General features: G+C 37.0%; 1 protein-coding gene across 1 annotated transcript in view; it reads left to right on the top strand.

Annotated features, from left to right (window-relative positions):
• The window catches only part of LOC129718886 (uncharacterized), a 380,634-nt gene that overhangs the window by 20,724 nt on the left and 340,141 nt on the right, over positions 1-19,769 (top strand). The window contains exon 2 of the mRNA XM_055670083.1: positions 8,344-9,213. Coding sequence (XP_055526058.1) covers positions 9,033-9,213 — 181 coding nt within the window. The 5' untranslated portion in view covers positions 8,344-9,032. The remainder of the gene's footprint in view (positions 1-8,343; positions 9,214-19,769) is intronic.

The raw sequence follows: 19,769 nt of genomic DNA, 5'->3' as shown, positions 1-19,769 counted from the left end.
TTTTCAGTTTGATGAAATAACACCGCAATAATGAGCATACGCAAAGATACTGGACTTAATCGAACATCTCCTTGTAAGGTGATCCTCTTTATACCGAAAACTATTGCTCGTTGTTGATTTATCTATAGAATCTAAAGTGTAGATAATACGACCTCATGGAATGTATCGACGCGGAGTCTTTTGGGGTTTGGTCAACCGGACATTTAGTTTTCTACCTTACAGATCGAGTAGCGACGTTCTCGTATAGACTTCGTGGGTTCTAAAAGAAAAAACGCTACGATACCGCGAAAAACACACCTGAAAAACCTGATGTCACGAATATTTGGTGAAAAAAAGGTGGCCAGAGTTAATTAAATGAAGAAAGTATAAATGAGCGGGACAAAGTTTGCCGGATAGCTAGCCTCTAGCTAGCTATATACGATTTCAACACGACGTACCGATATGGAAGCTATCAATCTCGTGAATTCTATGCGCGCCGTACACACGGGTTACAACGAAACGTTATTTTCGCGTAGATTGATGAATGGATAATCCGACAGTTTTTCGTGTTGACAATAGGTTAGTCTGTCAATAGTTTGTTTCACTGTTAATCATAATCAATATTATCATTCACACTACGGCAACCGGCGTAAGGACAAATAAGAAGTAAAGACGCGATTATCGTTTTCGTAGACGCACGAGAGAATATTCCTATTAAATTTAAAACTTGGCAACACTCATGCATCCAAAGCTCGAAAAATATAAAAAAGCATGTGAGCAAAAGTAACAACACTACATTCCTAATAAATTTGCAAAATGCCAATGTTGTCATTATTGGTTTTATGGTTTCGAACCCGTGTCATCTTTCGAAGCTAAAAAAAATATTCAAAAGCTAAAGAAATCCAAAATAGAAATAAGAGAACGGAGTAGCAAATCAAATCAATAGAGAAAATGCAATACAGTCATTAACAATTCTATAGTGAATATTTTTAACTTGTGTGCATACCGTATCTATCAAAAGCTAAAGAAATCATAAAAAGGGTATAAAAAAGCCATCAAACCAGTCTTCAAAGAAAGTTCCGAATCTTACCCAAACCCAACAACAATTATGAAATAATGGATATTCGAAAAAATATTCGAAGTTGAAAATATGGGTCAGCTTAGGCATAAGTCTCTCAATGCACTGCGTCTATCAAAACGCAGAATAGTTGATTCCAAAACGGCCCACTGGGCTACACTGGGTTTATAAATATAGAATATACTTCAGTATATTTGTTAAATCCATATTTGCATACCGGTGGTAGCCCTCGAATAAAAATAAAATCAAAAGCTGTACAAAATGATACCGTAATGAGCAAAATTTGCTTATTTATATAGTGAAATATTATCATGTCAGGAAAAGTTAGGTTACGTCAATATCGTCGAAGTACACCAATCTATGAAACACTTATACAAAACAACTTCCAAATCGCGTATCTGGTATCCCTGCAGTTGAGTGACTGTGGTTTTGAGAGAAATACATATTCATGTACCGGCCACACAATTACTCATTGGCGTAGTATCGTGTACAATCAATCAGATGAACACAAAGTCTCTGTCTACCAAGCAACTTGATGTAGTGCAGTTCGAAAACCAACACATATGCAAAATCTGTCAAATGGAATTTAAAAAAAAAAACAGTATGTGGTGTAGTCCCGCTGTAGCCCGCTACATAAACGAATTTGACATAATAAAATCCCTCACTAAATGCAGCTTCTCCATTACAGAAACAAAATGGTTTAATTATGGAACTTGCTATACTCATCTTAACGATTGCAGACCACTATTTTTTTCTACTATCACCATTCACGAATCATTGCATCGCACCATGCCTAGTAAATATACACACGCACACAAATCGAATACGGCTACAGCAAATAATAGGGGCGTAGCGCCTCGCCAATTTTCCACAAAAAGCACGTTGCCGAATACTGTGTGGCATCACTAGAATCACTTTATTACACGATCATCGACATCTCTTCCTGTAAACCTTTTGCCCTTGAAGAAACTCATTCGAACGATGGTTAAATGAGGGCAAATACAAAAAAAAACAGTGAATTTCATCTCGTGGATCAAAATAAACCGATGTGATTTACACGGACCTTTCGGCTGCGTTCGATGAAGTAAATCATCAAATCACTGTTGCCAAACACGATGGCTACGGATTTAGCGGCAACTTGCTTCACTGGTTCAAATCCTACCTGCGGGGACGAACTCTTAGAGTAAAAATCGGCGACGAAATATCGGAATCATTTGTTGCTACTTCCGGGATTGCCCAAGGTAGTCATCTTGGCCCGCTAGTGTTTTTGTTGTATTTCAATGACGTACATCACTCGTTAAAATGTCCCCGCCTTACCTTCGCTTATTTGCACGCTGGTGTAAGCTGAATTGCATGATACTAAACCCCGACAAATGCTCTGTGATAACGTTTACCAGAAAGCACCGCCCACTACATTTCGATTAGGTACACGTTGGATGGGTCACTAACACAGAGAGTCGAACACGTCAAGGATCTTGGAGTTCTCTTCATTCCAAACTCACCTTCAAGCTACATATATCGTTCATTGTTGCTAAAGCCTCTAGGCAACTGGGTGTAATTTGTCGCTTGACGCGGGACATTTTGAAATATACAATGTTTATTGACACTCTACTGCTCGCTTGTTCGGTCCTCGCTAGAATTTTGCTCTACTGTCTGGTTTCCTCACTACAACAACGCAATTCATCGCATCGAAAGCATCCAGCGCCGGTTTATGCGTTACGCACTTAGAATGCTCCGCTGGGGACAGCCCATGTGCAATACCCGATATGAGGACCGCTGCCAGCTTCTCCAGCTCGATACTCTCCAGTTTCGCCGAGAAACAGCACGCGCCATGGTAGTGTCGGACGTTTTGACATTCCGGATCGATTGCCCAGCCATTCTCCGCTTGATCAACCTGAACGCGCTATCAAAAAACCTGCGGATGTCATCTGCTCTGCAACTACCTTCCCGCCTTAACTACAGTGCTAATCACCGGTATTCAGCGAGCTATCAACCGAGTTTCATTTGCCTTTGATTTTCATCTATCGCATCGAGTTTTACGCTCCAAATTTATTTCTCTGTTTCGTAGTGTTTCATATTATTAACCATTAGACTAGTTAATTATCACCAACAGTGAGTTGCAAATAAAATAAATTAAATAAAAAAATGAATGAACAAATTTAGAATATAGTTATTTTCGATTCCAAATGTTTTTCAGTTTAAGAATCATCATTTGCCTGCATTAATTTCGAGGGTGATCAATTCCATCCTGATTTATTTCATAGGACATTAGAAAGTTTTAGGATTTATTTCATAAAGTGAACGGTAAGAATTTCACTTATAGTACAAGGGGTGTTCATGGGCACATACCTACCTATACTCGTTTTAAACTCTATTAAGACCTAAAAAGTCAGATGATGAATAAATACAAATAAAAATATAAATAATCACTGTGTGGGAAAAATCAACATGAAACGAGGTAACTAAAAGATATTTTAAAGAAATCAACTTCACTCCATTCCATACCACGAATAGAAAACGAATTTCTGGCTCTCAAGTACAATAATTACTAGACCTTATGATTCGTACTCAATCTTGAGGAATTCCTGTTTTTATTATTTTTATTTGTAATTTATTTCACCTGACACTATAAGTTTTACACGGTGTTCCAAATACCGTTTTTAGTTTTTAAATTTCAGTGTGAAGTGAGGTGTCAAATGAGGTTTTTTGATTCTGGTTTGATCTGGACAATATTTCGATGATACCAATACAGCTCAAATCTTCTAGTTAAAAAGGGTTTGGTCTGCAAAACAACACCACTATGATGTACGTTCGTTCTGGAAGCGTTATTCAATTTTTTGCCTTTCTCCTAGAAAGGTATAGCAATCACTTGCAAAACCGAAAGTATAAAAGTGCTCCAACAGGCCGAATGGCATATATCACTCGACTCAGCTCGACGAGCTGAGCATTTTCTGTATGTGTGTGTGTGTATGTGCAGATTTTAATTCTCACTCACTTTTCTCAGAGATGGCTGCACCGATTTTCATGAAATTAATTGCGAATGAAAGGTCTTGTTGTCTCATAAGACCCTATTAAATTTGATTGTAATCGGATTTATAGTTTAGAAGTTATGTATCAAAATGTAAAAATCATGAAACATCATTATCTCAAAAACTACACAACCGATTTGAACAAAATTGATTTCAAGTTAACGGGCTACCCAAAAAACCCTTAACTTTTGAATTTTAGAAAGATTGAACTAGTGGTTCAATAGTTATGAAAAGAAATGTGTTCTGAAGACTGTTTAATCTCACTCATGTTTCTCAGAGATGGCTGGACCATTGTTCATAAAATCAGTGTCAAATGGAAGGTCTAGTTGCCCCATAAAACCCTATTGATTTGTTTTGCAGTCGGACTATGACTTTGCCTGTTATGTTTAAAAATGTGAAATCCAGCTATGAAAAGGAACATATTCCGAAGACTACTTGGACTCACTCACTTTTCTCAGAGATGGCTGACCCGATTTCCACAAAATTAGTGTCAAATGAAACGTCTTGCTGCCTCATAACACCCCATTGAATTTTACTGTAATCGAACTGTAAATTCGTCTGTAATGTACCGAAATGTGAAAATCACGAAACTTCATTATTTCAGAAACTACACAACCGATTTGATCAATATTATCATCAGATGAGCGGGCTAGTAAGGGGTCAACTGATGAATTATGATTGAACACGGGGTTTCAAAGTTTGGCTGCCCTACACGTTCCCATTTCATTTGATTATAATCGAACTAAAGCAACCGTTATGTATTAAATTGGTAAAAAAACAACGAAAGTCTATTATCTCAAAGATTACATGACTCATTTGAACATAACTAGTGTCATACGAACGAGTCATCTCTCAAACTTATAAATAACAAACTTCATAACAATTTGATATGTGGCTCAAAAGTTATGAAAAGAGAAGAAATTAAAAGACTATTTAAAACTATACCTGCTTTGATCGATATATGTGGGCTAATCATAATTTAAATGTGGTATCGTACTATTTGAACGTTCCAAATTCATTGATTTCTTGCGATGTGTTCAAAGTCTACAAATGCACGACGAATCGGCCATAGGATATAATCAAAGACAAATAACAAATCGTTTGAAATGATTGGTTTTATCGAAATGACAACATCCTCGACTTTTGGCTTCTGTACATCACCTTAATTCTGAATATATTCATATTGGGTGGTATTCGGTCATTTTCAGCAAATTTTCTGGCATCAATCTGACACCGGAAATACCCATATTGGGAGGTATTTAGTTATTTTGGTGTCCAGGGTCAATGTTTGGTTTCTATGCATCATCTCGATTACGGAAATATCCATATTGAGTATAATTCGGTCATTTTCGACTGTTTCCTAGAAGTTGCCATTTAGCTACTAAAAATGGTGTCTGAGTTCAATTGTTAGCTCATTGCATCATTCTGGTTCCAGAGATACTCATGTTGGATGGTATTTGGTTATTTTAGGCTATTTTTCACATACCGGAAGTAGCCATCTTGAATTTCAAAATGGTATTTAAGAAAAATTCTAGCCTCTGAGCGTCATTCTGCTTGAATGTTTTTAGAGGTACGACGCACCTCCCTATATCTTTCTTGATCTGGATATTATTATATTGGGTGGATATCGGCCATTTTTGGCTGTTTTCCAGAAACCGGAAGTTGCCATCTTATAATCCAGGATGTTGCCTGAGGTCGATTATGGAACATATTTGTTACCTCTAAAAACATTCACATGCCAAATTTGGTTCCATTTAGTTGGTTGGCTCTCGAGATGTACAGAAATTTGTGTTTCATTTGTATGGAACCCCTCCCTTCCAGAAAAGGGAGGGGTGTCGAACCATTATGGACATATTTGTTACCCCTAAAAACATTCACATGCTAAATTTGGTTCCCTTTACTCAGTTAGTTCTCAAGATGTGCAGAAGTTTGTGTTTCATTTGTATGGAACCCCTCCTTTCCAGAAAAGGGAGGGGCGTTCAACTATTATGGACATATTTGTTACCTCTTATAACATCCACATGCCAAATTCGGTTTCATTTGCTTGGTTTGTTCTTGAGTTGTGCAGAAATTTATGTTTCATTTTTATGGGACCTCTTCCTTCCAGAAGAGGGAGGGGTCTCAAACTATCATAGGAACCTTTATCGGCACCAAAAACCCCTTCATACAAATCGTCGATCGGTTAGGTAGTTTTCGAGCCTATATGGATCAGACAGACAGACCGGACTGCATTTTTATATGTATAGATTGCAACATCAATATTTTAGAACCTAAAGAGTGAATATACATTTTTTGGATTAAAGCTTTCATGTAAATCTATTTTTACAAATAAAAGTTTGAATGAGAAAGGCGGGGTCTGACCACTAGGTGGATTAATTTAGGTTTTTGTATGAGAAATCCGTTAACAATGATTTTCGATGATTTTCAGATTTGACTCAAAAGTACTGTAACATTAAGAATCAACGCATCGAATTCTAATCGAAGTTCGAATTTAATCCAAACTGTAGTAATTGATTCATCCAATTGTGAGTCGAAAAGCCACAACCGTTAACCTTGGCGTACAGCAGTATTAGTGCGAAAACTGTCTATATACATGAAGCGAATTCGGCAGACAATTTCGACAGAATGCAAATTTTCAAATAGATTTGGAATGACAAACGTGCTCTGAATGTCAATCAAGTCATCATCAATATATATGGCCGTTGATCGCAAAGATAAACATAGACTGGTACTCAAACCGGTTGTGGGCTCGAAGAACAAATTTTTTTTACTCCAATAAATTTTCCTGCTGGATTCAAAGAATGCTACAAGTGAATAGATGGTTACCATACTGTTATGCTACTCCGGTATAATCAATAATCAATACCCTCGTGAAAACAAGTGTTAACATTGAGTGTGTAAAAATGTAATGGGCATCTTCGGGACATAACTGCTGTCTAGTTTGGTTTGGTTTCTTTTCCCTAATCATGTTTACCTAACTAATTCAGTGGCTTTTCCATAAAAAAAAACGGAAAATCAGTACAAACAAGCTGTTTCGCCTTAACTGGGAACAAACAAGCAGTCGAAAAGTGCGTTTGGGGAAAGACGAATATTCCAGTTAGAAAATCATACCAAAACAAATGTTTTCTGCGCATGGGATAGGATAGAAACGAGCGGCTTTCCTTCCCTGCTTACAAACGTTCTTAGCGGATGGTGTGCGAGTAGGAATCACAAACCTGTTCCTCGGGCAAACATTTTTTCAGCCAACCTCCAGCAGCTACGGGTACGAAACACGCACGCACCACTGACGGACGGGAGCGCCGTGTTGCGATAAAAAATAACAGTGTTCTTAGCGGTCGGCTGTGGTCTGGGCATTTGGTGGGCTGGTTGTTTCTGTTTTTATGTAGGTATGCGGGTTGATTCTTTCGAGTGCTCAAACTCGCCTCCCCATTTTCACCTTGTACTGAACTTTCCGAAACAAGTGTGCTTCCCTTCGTTTCCACCATTTCCTGCAACCGCTCCTAGTGGTATTTTGCATTCTTTCCTTTCCGTCGGCTTCCTCCGCTATCGGCCGGACGGCGGTGCATGGAATTGAAAATCATAAATTAGGAAACCCCTCCAGTGCTGCGTACGGTTCGATTTGATATGATTGTTTGCCAATACATTCTTGGTTTACCGGTTTATCGTCTTTCTTTTCGCTACAGTCAGTATTGTTGGGTGATAAATTTTCGAATTTCCGAAAAAACGTCCATCTATAATAAGTTCAAAGGCGGGGTGATCGAAGATAATCAAGCGAAATTGACTAGGTAGGGTCGGCTTTCAGGGGTTTTATGTGTTTCGCATTTCGGGGTTCCATGATTGGTACAGAGACGGTATTGGGGAGATTGACTTTGAATTAGGGCTAGGGCAATCGTTTGAATTATACTGATGAAGGCAATGAATCATTTTTCAGCAAATACGTAAATAATATGTTAATAAAGATCGTGATAATTTGTCATTGTATGCTCAGTTAAGTATGGTCAGTAATCAGTTAAGAATGGTCAGTAATCAGCTTAGTGTGTTCAGTTATCAAGCAACTTTGGTAAAACGATTCAGACAATTGGATTACAACATGCTTCCAATACAAATACTCCCAATCAAGATGTCACCTTTATCTTTCGCTTAGTAGCTGGCTAGTTCTCACCTTCATTGCAAAAAAAAAGATACTACGGAAGTCATTAGCTCGTTTGAAAAAGAAACTTTTCAACTAATAGCATTTTTTCTTAATTCTTCTTTCAGCAAAGTTACCAAACCGGCGAGTAGCATACATATCGGGGTACGGGTGGTGTAACATGAAAACAGCACAGGAAGGAAGCACCGACACGATAATTATAATAAATGATGACGATGAATTAGAACCATGACTGAAAAATGCTACGTAGTTTCAACGACGGGTGGCTCGAGAACGTGAGATTCAGGCGCTAGCTCGCGCACTGTCGGAAGCTCGGTAGTTTGTGAAATCTGGTCGGAAAGGAAGCAAGAAAATCTTACGGAAGAGATTAGCAAGAAGAATGAAATTTGATCAGCATAGTGGCTGTGAGTGAGAAAATCAAATGGCAAAAAATTATTCTTAGTGTTGTGCGTGCATAAGTGTCTGTGTGTGGCTTGAGGAAGTTTTAAATTACTACTAGGCTACAAAAAGTTAAGAAAAGCTCGCTTTTATCACGTCTTATACAGCGTATGTAACAGGAAATTTTTTATTGTAAGATTTCATCAAAGTTCCGCTCCAAATCAGTGTCTATCAATGTTGTATGTGTTTCCGAAGTGTTGTGTCAATTTGTAGAAGTAAGGAAAAAGAACCGCTGCGAGGAAAAATATTGTCTGTCGCCGTCCTAGCGGCGCTTCTAACCCCCGGCGCTGCCGTTTGGTCCGTGCGTTATGTGCTTTTGATTAAAATTTAAATGAGAATTCGGTGATGTCATTAGTGGATGATAATGAACTGGATTATACTAGGGGTGGTGTTTTTCCTAACGCCACATCTTCGTTTGGATCTCTCAATTTCACCGTCATCGGCCGAGTCAGCGCCCTCATCGTTGATCGGCAGCCTGCTGGGCAACAATGGTCGCCGGTATGTGTTGGGAGCCGTCCATGGAACGCCACTGGGAGCAGGTTAGTTGGGCATTATTTTGATTTCTAAAGATGGTTAACATGATATAAGGGCTTCTTTCACTGAAACAAGAGTTTTATTGAAACCATAAAGCAGAACAATACTAACTGTGAAGCCTCATTTTATTTCAATGGTCACGTTCGGAAATCTAAGGTTAATTGGATTTTCGCCAAGCTGTTTAGAAAGTCAGGACTCATGGAAAGTTAAAACAATATTCCATAGAAGTGCTAGTGTGCATTCCAATAGTGTGTCGCAAAATCGTGATTATTTACAAAAAGTTGGTTCTCTAATTTGGGTCAAGGCTGAAACGAAACCATAATTAATGAGCTTTCTGAAGAACGTGATGAATTATGGATTAATTTATTAGCATTTCTACACAACCTCGAGTGATGCTGGTGTGAATTTTGATAAATCAAGCTAACAAATTCTGTATAAGAGCTGAGTATAAGGGTACACTAGAGAGTTTTTTAGCTAGAATGAGAGAAAAATCTTTTGTTGAACCACGCTACTCATGCACACAGTTTATTAACCATCATATACTCGACATAATTCCAGAATTCATGTCAATGCAGAATTATCTCATTCGATTATCGGATATTTTCAGTTTTTTTCTTGGTATTGTCCCCGAAAACAGACTCCTGTGTGATTTCTAGCGGTCACAGAGACACGGTGCTCCCACAGACCGTTATTATAAAACAAAATGCACCAAAGAATCTGAGTACACCATTCGATTCGTTATGACGTCCAGAAGCTCTGATCAAAATTTCAAAATCATCGTACGGTCCTTTTTCGAGTAATGCCCTTTTGAAGGTCGTAAAGTAAATTTGCTGATCACTAGAACTAGGGGAATGATAAACTACACCATAGTTACCAACCTTCATGCCTCGGTCCACTGTTATGCCCAAAAACCAATTTCCTTCAATTGCTTCATTGAAACAAACATTGAATTGTACTGATTCTTCGACATAAATAGCAACCCCTCCAGTATGTCTAGAATGTGACAAACAGGCAGCAATATTGTATCCCGAAATAGAATATTGATCAAATGCATCGATATCTACTATGTGTGTTTCTGACAAAAAAACTAAAAATGGACGATTCAACTCTACAATATGACGTAAAGCTACGTAGTTTGTAGAGAGACCAGCAATATTCAAATATATAATATCTAAGCTACACACATTCCTGGAACCTGATTGCTATTTATTGAAATGCAGGCTGCCTTTTTTTTGATCATACAATTTTTTATAAACTAGGCACTCTGAACTAGATGCCGCATGGTTAACGTCCAGATTCATTTTACGATCTTTATTGTATTTAGAACAATTAACGCATTTCAATACAGTGGATGTGCATTCCGAAGTTCTATGATGCTCACTACACAAAGAGCACGTTTCATGGTTTTTGCAATCTGTACTCTTGTGGCCGAATTCTCCACATTTGAAGCATCTAAGGACATTTATCGCTGGAACTATAGGGCACCGATCCCACCCAACATTTACTTTTTTCGCGGATAATAAACAGTCATAAGTCTTTTTATCAACTTCTATCACAACGTTGTACTTGTTATACGTGAAACGTGGATTTTCATACGTACGCAAGACTTTGACATCTCCAATTGCAATGTCTTCATTTTGACTTTTCAAAAAGTCAATGAAGACATCTGAGGAATATTGATCGCTCATGCCCAACACTTTTAATCTTAAAAGAAAAACAATTGCTGAATACTAGGGTAACGGGGGTATATTGGCCAGCTTTGGGAAGTGTTCGCACAGTTCATTAAAAACAAACACAATTTTTCAACATAAATACCTACTCTATTATACCATTGTTAAAAGCTAAGTGTCTATTTTAATATACACCGTTCAACAATGCAATATATTGAAAAATATCCTAGAAATATCAAAATTTCTACGAAGTACTAAGAACATATTTTGGTCCACCAAATTTTTACTTTGGCCCACCTTCATATCTACAGACGTGTATGGAAATAGTTCGGACTAATTATATTTAAGATCATCATCAGTATTTTTAGAGCAAAAATAGTGGGTTTGAGGAGAACATCCTTCTGCTGTGAATTTTTGTAAATTTTAGGCATCTAAAAATGAAATGATTTGGCTTATAGCGGTTTGACAGGCATTCTCATCTAATTTCAAATAGTTAAATGTGATAAATTAAGAAGTAATTACCTGTAAATTGTCACAAGCTGCTTTCTTATTCACGTGCAACGGCCGAACGGTAATCAAAGAGATGTCAAAACTTGGCATGGCCAAAATATGATTGCTTCAGAAAGAGGCAAACATATTTCGGCCATGCGTTTAACCACTTTTTCAACTTTTTCCATCATGTTAGAGTATACAAACTGTTTCTATGACATTTTATTGATATTACTACAACAACAAATTGTTTCAAAAACATACATATTTGTTACAATAGCTTCCGGACGTTGACTTGTATATTACCACTTCCTCTTCACTTTGGGTTGACTCAGCCATGACTTTGAATATGTATGAACTAATTCCAAAATAACACTACATAGAGCCAGTCTTTCGCCGAAAATTATAGTGTAGTATGATTCTTAGGTGTGTTATTCAATGTTGCATGCATAGTTTTCTAATATTCATTGAATTTATCAGATAAAATGCGTAAAATGTTACCGGGTGGGCCAAAATATGCATGTGGGCCAAAATACCCCCGTTACCCTACGATGTCCGTACGTTGGACACAAAAAATAGAGTTTTTTGCGGAACAAAAAGCAAAGCCTTGGTGCTACATTCCGATTCGGAACTTGACCTTCTGTTTACTATACACAGACTTCGCAGCCAACTGTTGAGTGTACAGGACAATTGCGGGGCTAGCGCTACGATCCTACTGACATTAACAGTCTCTCCCGAGCCGAGACTCGAACCTACGACAACTGGCTTGTAAGGCCAGCATCGTACCTCGAGACTAGCTGGGAGGCAACATTCCTCCTCAAAATCAGTTTTTTGTCTATAACTTTTTCTATGATTATCAAAACAATAAATTTCACAATGTTTTGAGGGAAGCTTAGTAGAATGAGTAAAATCTTAGAATATTTTGCATTGTTTTGACCATTACAGACAAAATCATAGACAAAAAACTGTTTTAAGAGGAGTGTTCCGCAAAAAACTCTATTTTGTCGTGTCCAACGTATAGATATGGCATCACAGTATTCAGCAATTGTTTTTCTTTTTTAAATTTTCCACAACCTTGTTGAAGGAAGCAATCTGATATATTGAAAATTAGAAAAAATATTTTTTTATTAAACTGTTAGGTGGATTGATCGAAAAACCAAAAACGCCAAAAGTAAAATCAATCTATGAAACAATTTCACTGAAGATATTGAGTACATAAAATCAATTTTTCACAGTCAAATCTAGAACGATCACGATTGAAACAATTTCACTGAAGATATTGAGTACATAAAATCAATTTTTCACAGTCAAATCTAGAACGACCACGATTTTCGGGCTTAGACCACTGTGCACTGTGGGATTTTCAAATAAATCTTTCCACCAATTGTTAATGTCTTGAAATATAACCCTTGGAATGTGTGGAAACTATATTGGTAATCATATTTATGAGATAAACTTTCAATCACCATCAACAGCAGCAGTGCAGTTTTTCCTCGATAGCACACGAATAGAAATGTACGAACAAAAGTGTACCACTGCAATACGAATAGTACCGCTGCAGTACGAATAGAAAAGTACCACTGCAATCATAGACGACGAGAGACCTGCGGTTCTTTACTCCACTGCTACTGTTGCTTTTAGCGGCATGTTTTCTTTCAAGACATCAGTTTTTATTAGGTTCTGAGAGCAGGTTTAGAAAATGTTCAAGAATGGGGATTGTTTTTAACTTTTCGGAATGCTTTTACCTTCGAGACATCATATTAGTCTACTCTGTCAATTTTTATTTCGTTATTGATACAGAGATTATCACAGGGAATGGTTGGTGTCTATTCATGTCGTCTGTGCTAGGAATGCTCGCATGTAATTGGTACATTATTCGCGTAAATTTGTCATTGAAACTTTTTATCAATTTTACCGCTTAGCAATTAAATCAGAGTGATAACTAGCATATTACAAAATTTACACATTACTACATTTTATCTATCCAACAACATATTGATTATTGTTATCCATGATGTGGTTATGCTGTTATTAACGTTTGAAATCTGACGCAACATCTGCCAGTTTCATTTTCAATTTTACAGAATGCATCCCAGTATAGTAAACAAAGACGTAGCCCCACGTCAAAATGGTGGTTGAAAATCCTACTTTACAATAAGTATTTCGTCGGTTTTATATCACTTTTTCGTACTTAACGACCTTCAAAAGGGCATTACTCAAAAATGTACTGTACGATGATTTTAAAATTTTAACGAATCGAATGTTGTACTCAGATTCTTTGGTGCATTTTGTTTTATAATAACGGTCTGTGGGAGCACCGTGAGAGACCATTGGATAGGTAGTGTTCCACTTTTATAGACTTCAAGTTGATTTGATGAAATACCACCGAAATTGTTATTCAGGAGTACATCAGCATTCAACAAGCCTCAAAAGGCTCCAACCCAAATTCAGACATCAGGCTGCCTCAGCACGTTGCTCATACGCATTATCAAATCACATGAAAACCATAAAAAACAACCTGCAGATGTATGTTCATGAATTTTGATTACTACATTGGTATAACATTATGTGACTGCTTCTGTGGCCACTGGAAGCTACTAAATAATCTGTTCCGGAAAGACCATTTCAGGGAGGTACCCTAACAACCAAAAACAAATGCTGAGGTAATTTCGTACCTTTTATTACTCGTGTCTATATGTTTCTGTTTGAATGATTTTAAAACAACTTAGTTTCGGAACGTAAGGGTATTTTCTTTAGTCGAACACTTGATGGTTAACCGATGGGGATGATTGAAGAAAAATTGAACTGATCCGATTTAGGCCTCTTAAAAAAAAATCAACTTGGCTGAAAGCACAAAAAAAGGGTGATTGAAGCAAAGTGTGACAAAAAAGGAAAAGGCTTAGATCTTATAGGAAAAAGTTAGGTTGGAAGAAATTTAAAATACCGTGTCCCGTAGAAAGGTTATGTGAAGAGTGTGTTCGTACACGTACACTTTGAATAGATATTTAGTGTACTTATTATGTCTTAAAATGAAGTGAAGCAAAATTTGACGAGAGATGAAGGGTACCGAAACAGGTGTTCGTTACGCTAAAAAGCTACCTTGCCAGCCCATTGGGTTAAACAAGCTGCAGAGTGTCTGTACAAGAGATTTTCCCTAGTTCTACCTGAATAACTCTGATGGAGTTAGGCTTACGAGTAATGCTGGCAATGTTGTATTTCAGAGAGGCTGGGTGATAGAAGCATAAACGCGAAATTAACTGATGCTAATGACATTGTATAGCACAGTTGAACAGAAAGAGCCGTTGAATCTACTATATAAAAATGGAATTCCGTAACGCTTGATCTTATTGATGTTATTGCCTCCGTCTCAGTGGTGTACAGTCACCACCATCATTTTAAATCGTTTTTTTTTTCTTCATCTATAGTTTATTTGACACGGCACAAATACAATTCAATGTTTAACGGCGCCAATTATATCTGGTAGCTTACTTTCTAAAGTATCTTAATAACTAAAAGCAAATTTTTTATCCTCGCTGCCGACTACGAGCTGAAACTAAATCTAACTTAAAGCTAGAATATTTTTCGTTAAAAGCACAGGTTTGCTGTTTGATGGTTTTCATTGCCATAGGTAAGCAGCATATTAAATTTGTTCCGCTGCTGGGCCAAGATATTATGGACTGGCATATTGGGTTGTTTCCATCGGGCCTTGAGAGTATCGTGCGGGTCTGATTGCTGTTTCCGGATCCGGGGTCTTAACGTGTTCTTGTCGTTTGGTTGGATGTAGGCGGAAGAGGATAGGACTAAACTGGGGCGTGGATGGATTTCAGGAAAACGTATATAAGGGACATGTAGGCTCGCCAAGACATCACGAACAGGAACAGCCGGCTGCCTAACTTCGGCCTGCAAGGAGGCTATTAATCTAGACCTGGCGTCACGGTGTACAGGGCATGACCAAACAACGTGCTCTATGTCGTGATAACCTTCACCACAGGCACAGATACCACTCCCTCCGTGCCCAACACGACGGAGATGCGCGTCAAATCTATAGTGATTGGACATAAGCCGGGCCATCACGCAAATGAAATCCTGACCTACATCCAACCCCTTGAACCACGGGTTCGTCGATACCTTGGGGATTATGGAATGTAACCACCTTCCCAGTTCCCCCTTGGTCCAAGAATTTTGCCAACTGATGATCGTATTCTGACGTACAAATGCGAAAAATTCATTAAAGGCAATTGGTCTTTCATAAATATCAACGTTTGTTGCGCCCACCTTAGCCAAAGAGTCCGCTTTCTCATTACCCGGTATCGAGCAGTGAGAAGGGACCCACGCTTAGGTAATCTGAGTAGATTTTTCGGATAAAGCACTCAGATGTTCCCGTATTTTCCCCAGGAAATACGGAGAGTGCTTAACATCTTTCATCGATCGGAGAGCCTCAATGGAACTGAGACTGTCCGTAAAGATGAAATAATGGTCCGTGGGCATTTTTTCGATAATCTCTAGGGTGTACTGAATTGCAGCTAATTCTGTGACGTAAACAGAAGCAGGATTATCGAGCTTATGGGAGACGGTTATCTTAAATCGTTCTAAATTCAAAAAATAAGCGGTGACATGTGGGTTTTTTTACATGAAAATGTTTGTTAACGTTCAGGAAAGACATTTGGGAAAAATCAAAAGTATCCGATTACTAAAACTTAAGATTTTATTCACAAAACTACGTTAAACAAGCAAAAATATGACTTTTTATGCTGAATTTGCTTCTAAATAAAAATTTAAAGCGATGACATGTGATTTTTTTTACACTAAAATGTTTGTTAACGTTCAGGAAAGACATTTGAAGTAAAATAACATGTATCTGATTATTAAAAGTTGAGATTTTATTCACAAAACTACGTAAAACATGCAAAATTATGACTTTTTATGCTGAATTTGCCTCTAAATCTAATTTCAAAGCGATGACATGTGATTCTTTCTTCGTTAAAATTTTTGTTAACGTTCAGGAAAGACATGTGAGGAAAAATAATTGGTATCTGATTACTAAAACTTGAGATATTAGTCACAAAACTACGTGAAACATGCAAATTTATGGCTTTTTATGCTGAATTTGCCTCTAAATCAAAATTTAAAGCGATGACATGTGATTCTGTTTTCATTAAAATGTTTGTTTATGTTCAGAAAAGACATTTAAGAAAAAATAAAAAGTATCTGATTACTAAAACTTGAGATATTATTCACAAAACTGCGTGAAACATGCAAAATTATGACTTTTCTTGCTGAATTTGCCTCTAAATCTAATTTCAAAGCGATGACATGTGATTTTTTTTCATTAAAATGTTTGTTAACGTTTAGGAAAGACATTTGGGGAAAAATAAAATGTATGTTTGAAGATGATTTTCTGTATACAGCACAACAATATTCCACGCTTGCCTTCTAATAGCGTTCTCAATCAACCAGATTAGTTGAGAAAATTCGTTATCGATATTGTTTTTAGCACATTTTGCATGTTGTAGGATAACCCGAGCCCCAGAGCTGAGTCGAAAAAAAATCCAGGTCGAAGAGATTCTCGACCTGATCGGGGATCGAACCCGAAATCACAACCGTGTAGCAGCCAATCGACATCGCTAACCACAGAGCCACGAGGACCACATACAGCATACAGAATACAGAAAATCACCTGAAAATACTTTTTTTTAAATTTATACGTATTATACGTATACATGCGAAATTTTGACTTTTTATGCGCAATTCGGCTCTGAATCTAAGTTCAATGATTTGTGTTTTTTTTTTCAATAAAATGTTGGTTATTCTTGGAACATCTACAATTTTTTTTACAGAATAATCCATGTCTCGAGCATAAACATTTTAAATTTCTGATGTTTTCGTAGTTTTGAGAATAGTTACATATTACGGCATTCGATTTACTTTTGTACTTTTGAATTTGAATTTGATTTTTATAAGAGAGCTTTTAAACAGAAGGTCATTCAGCTCTCAACTTTACGTTTTTACTTTTTTACGTTAATCCAAACTAGAACTCTTGGGACATTTAGCTGGAGGAAAGGTTACGATTAATTGGTTTGAATATCGATTAAGAGGCAGCTTAAGCATTAAAAATTTTTTATTTTCTTATTTTCGACGAAGTTTTGTGGATTAAAAAATCGCGACTTCCGGTATCAGGAAAATAACCTAACGTCATTTTATAGCGATGACATGTGTTTTTTTTTTCTTTAAAATGTTTGTCAACGTTTAGAAAAGATATTTGAAGAAAAATAACAAGTATGTGATCACTAAATTTGAGATATTTTTCACAAAACTACATGAAACATGCAAATTTATGACTTCTTAAGTGCTATTTGGCTAACAATTTCAATACTTTCGAAAGTGGAACTCCATACGTCATTTTGAAATCCAAAATTGTGACTTCCAGTTTCTGTAAATCAGCCCAAAATCACAAAAAAGAATCCAATATGGGTATTTCCGTTCTGTGTGTTCTCAGAATATTGAAGTACTTAAAGTGATGATGAAGGTATAAGATGTAAATTATATTTTTGAAGTGAGTTGAGCTAATGCAGCAATGAATTATAAAAAAAAATCTATCTTTGAAACCTTTGATCCCGAGCATCGCCGGGAACGTTCAACTAGTACAGAATAAGACAGGAATTATTTCACTAGATAGCGCTAGGCATTATGAAAATATTCGCTTCGATTGTTCCAGTGGAGAGCACCATTTCGGTAAATTGCTAAGTTGCTACTTTTCGACGCTACTTGTCAATTAGCAAATAAGCGATTTTGCTACTGCTTAGGGTGGTATTGAAATCGTTAGCGTTACTAAACATTCGACATTTGAAACGTTAATCGTAGGAAAGTATCAAATGACATGAAAATTATGGATTACAAACGACGTTACCCAGTGGCGTAACCAGGATTTTTTTTATTTTGGGTTAGTAAAAATACGTAAATTTTGAGCATATTGACTGTCATGTAGTAAAACGTGATTAGAAAAACAGTGGTTTGACACGCTCCCGTCGCTCACTCTCAATACGGGTTACGTTGTAGTAGATATATGAGTGCGAGAGAATATTTAAGAGAGAGAACACAAGCGAAAAACGAATACGATTAAGTGTTTTCCTGCTTTCAGTAGCGATACCGCTTACCGTGCAACGCACGTGCTGTTTAAATGAACCGTTGCGTAGTTCAGTCAATGGTAAATTCGAGAACAACATTTAAGATGTTGTTTATCGCATGCCAATGGTAATCAACTTTTTGAATTGTTTAGCAGTATGGCTCAAAAGATTCGTCTTCTCGATTAAGTCCCCATGACAAATTTCTCCTCAATCGAGCAGCAGCCTTTTTTCCAGAACCGGGATTAGTCACACAATCCAATGGCGATAATGTTTTTTTTTCTAGGCAACTATCAGTGACAGGGAAAAAACGAAGAATTAAAAAACAAAAATAAGACAACAAGAATTGTTTCTCTTCGGTTTTTTAGTAGGTTAGGTTAGTAGTTTGTCTAATAAACTCAATATAGCAACAGACTCAATTTCAGGCAATCGTTATTTTTTCCGCACCCACAATTCATCGGCAAAGGTCTAGATGATAGCCTTAGCCTTTGCAATCCGATGACACGGCATGGAATCGATATCGAAAATTTTTTTGCCAATACCAGACATTGAAATTTTATGTTTTTCTAGACATTTAGCATAAAGAATTGATTTCGCTAATTTCATTAACTACTCTACTGATACTTAACTATTACTTTGTGCATTTTTTATTAAAAAAAGTGAAATTTTGACCGCTTTAAGTCTGACGGAGTTAAAATGTTGCATGCAAAAGAGGCAGATTTGTTAGGTTGCGTACTTTAGGTACAAATGGGGTCGAGTGGTTGTTCATGAAGGTTTGTTTTGTTTTTGCATAATGTGACGGCAAAACGCATACCTTTCATAGGCATGGTGTTTTGAAAAAAAAAGGAAGCAAAATTTTCTTAGGACATTCATTCTGATACGCACCTTGATTAATAGTCAAACTAAGCTGGGTTTGGATTTGAACCATGATTTAGACAAGGAGAACGAAGCCCTTTTTGTTCACTACTTTGGCCGGCTTTTCACTACCTTGCTGGATTATTATTGTGCAGATTTTACACATCCGAAACCGAAAGATTTCGCTTTAATTTTTTTTACCTTTTGCCAAGATTTGAAAAACTATACAATGCGCTTGTGCAATGCCTCTTGTATCAAAGCCATTTTGAATAGAACTGTGCATACATTAACATAACAAAATATACTAGAATAAAGAGGAGTGGAAAAAGAGCTTACCCTTACATATACCTACTCTCAATTCTCTCTGAGTGTGCTCATTGTGATATTTAAGAACCTAAAAAAACTCGAAATTTTAGCTGTCACCCG

The sequence above is a fragment of the Wyeomyia smithii genome, chromosome 1, assembly GCF_029784165.1.
Source record: "Wyeomyia smithii strain HCP4-BCI-WySm-NY-G18 chromosome 1, ASM2978416v1, whole genome shotgun sequence".
Taxonomy (NCBI): Eukaryota; Metazoa; Arthropoda; class Insecta; order Diptera; family Culicidae; genus Wyeomyia; species Wyeomyia smithii.
Note: the sequence above shows the minus strand (reverse complement) of the source record. Positions and strands in the feature narration are given on the sequence as shown.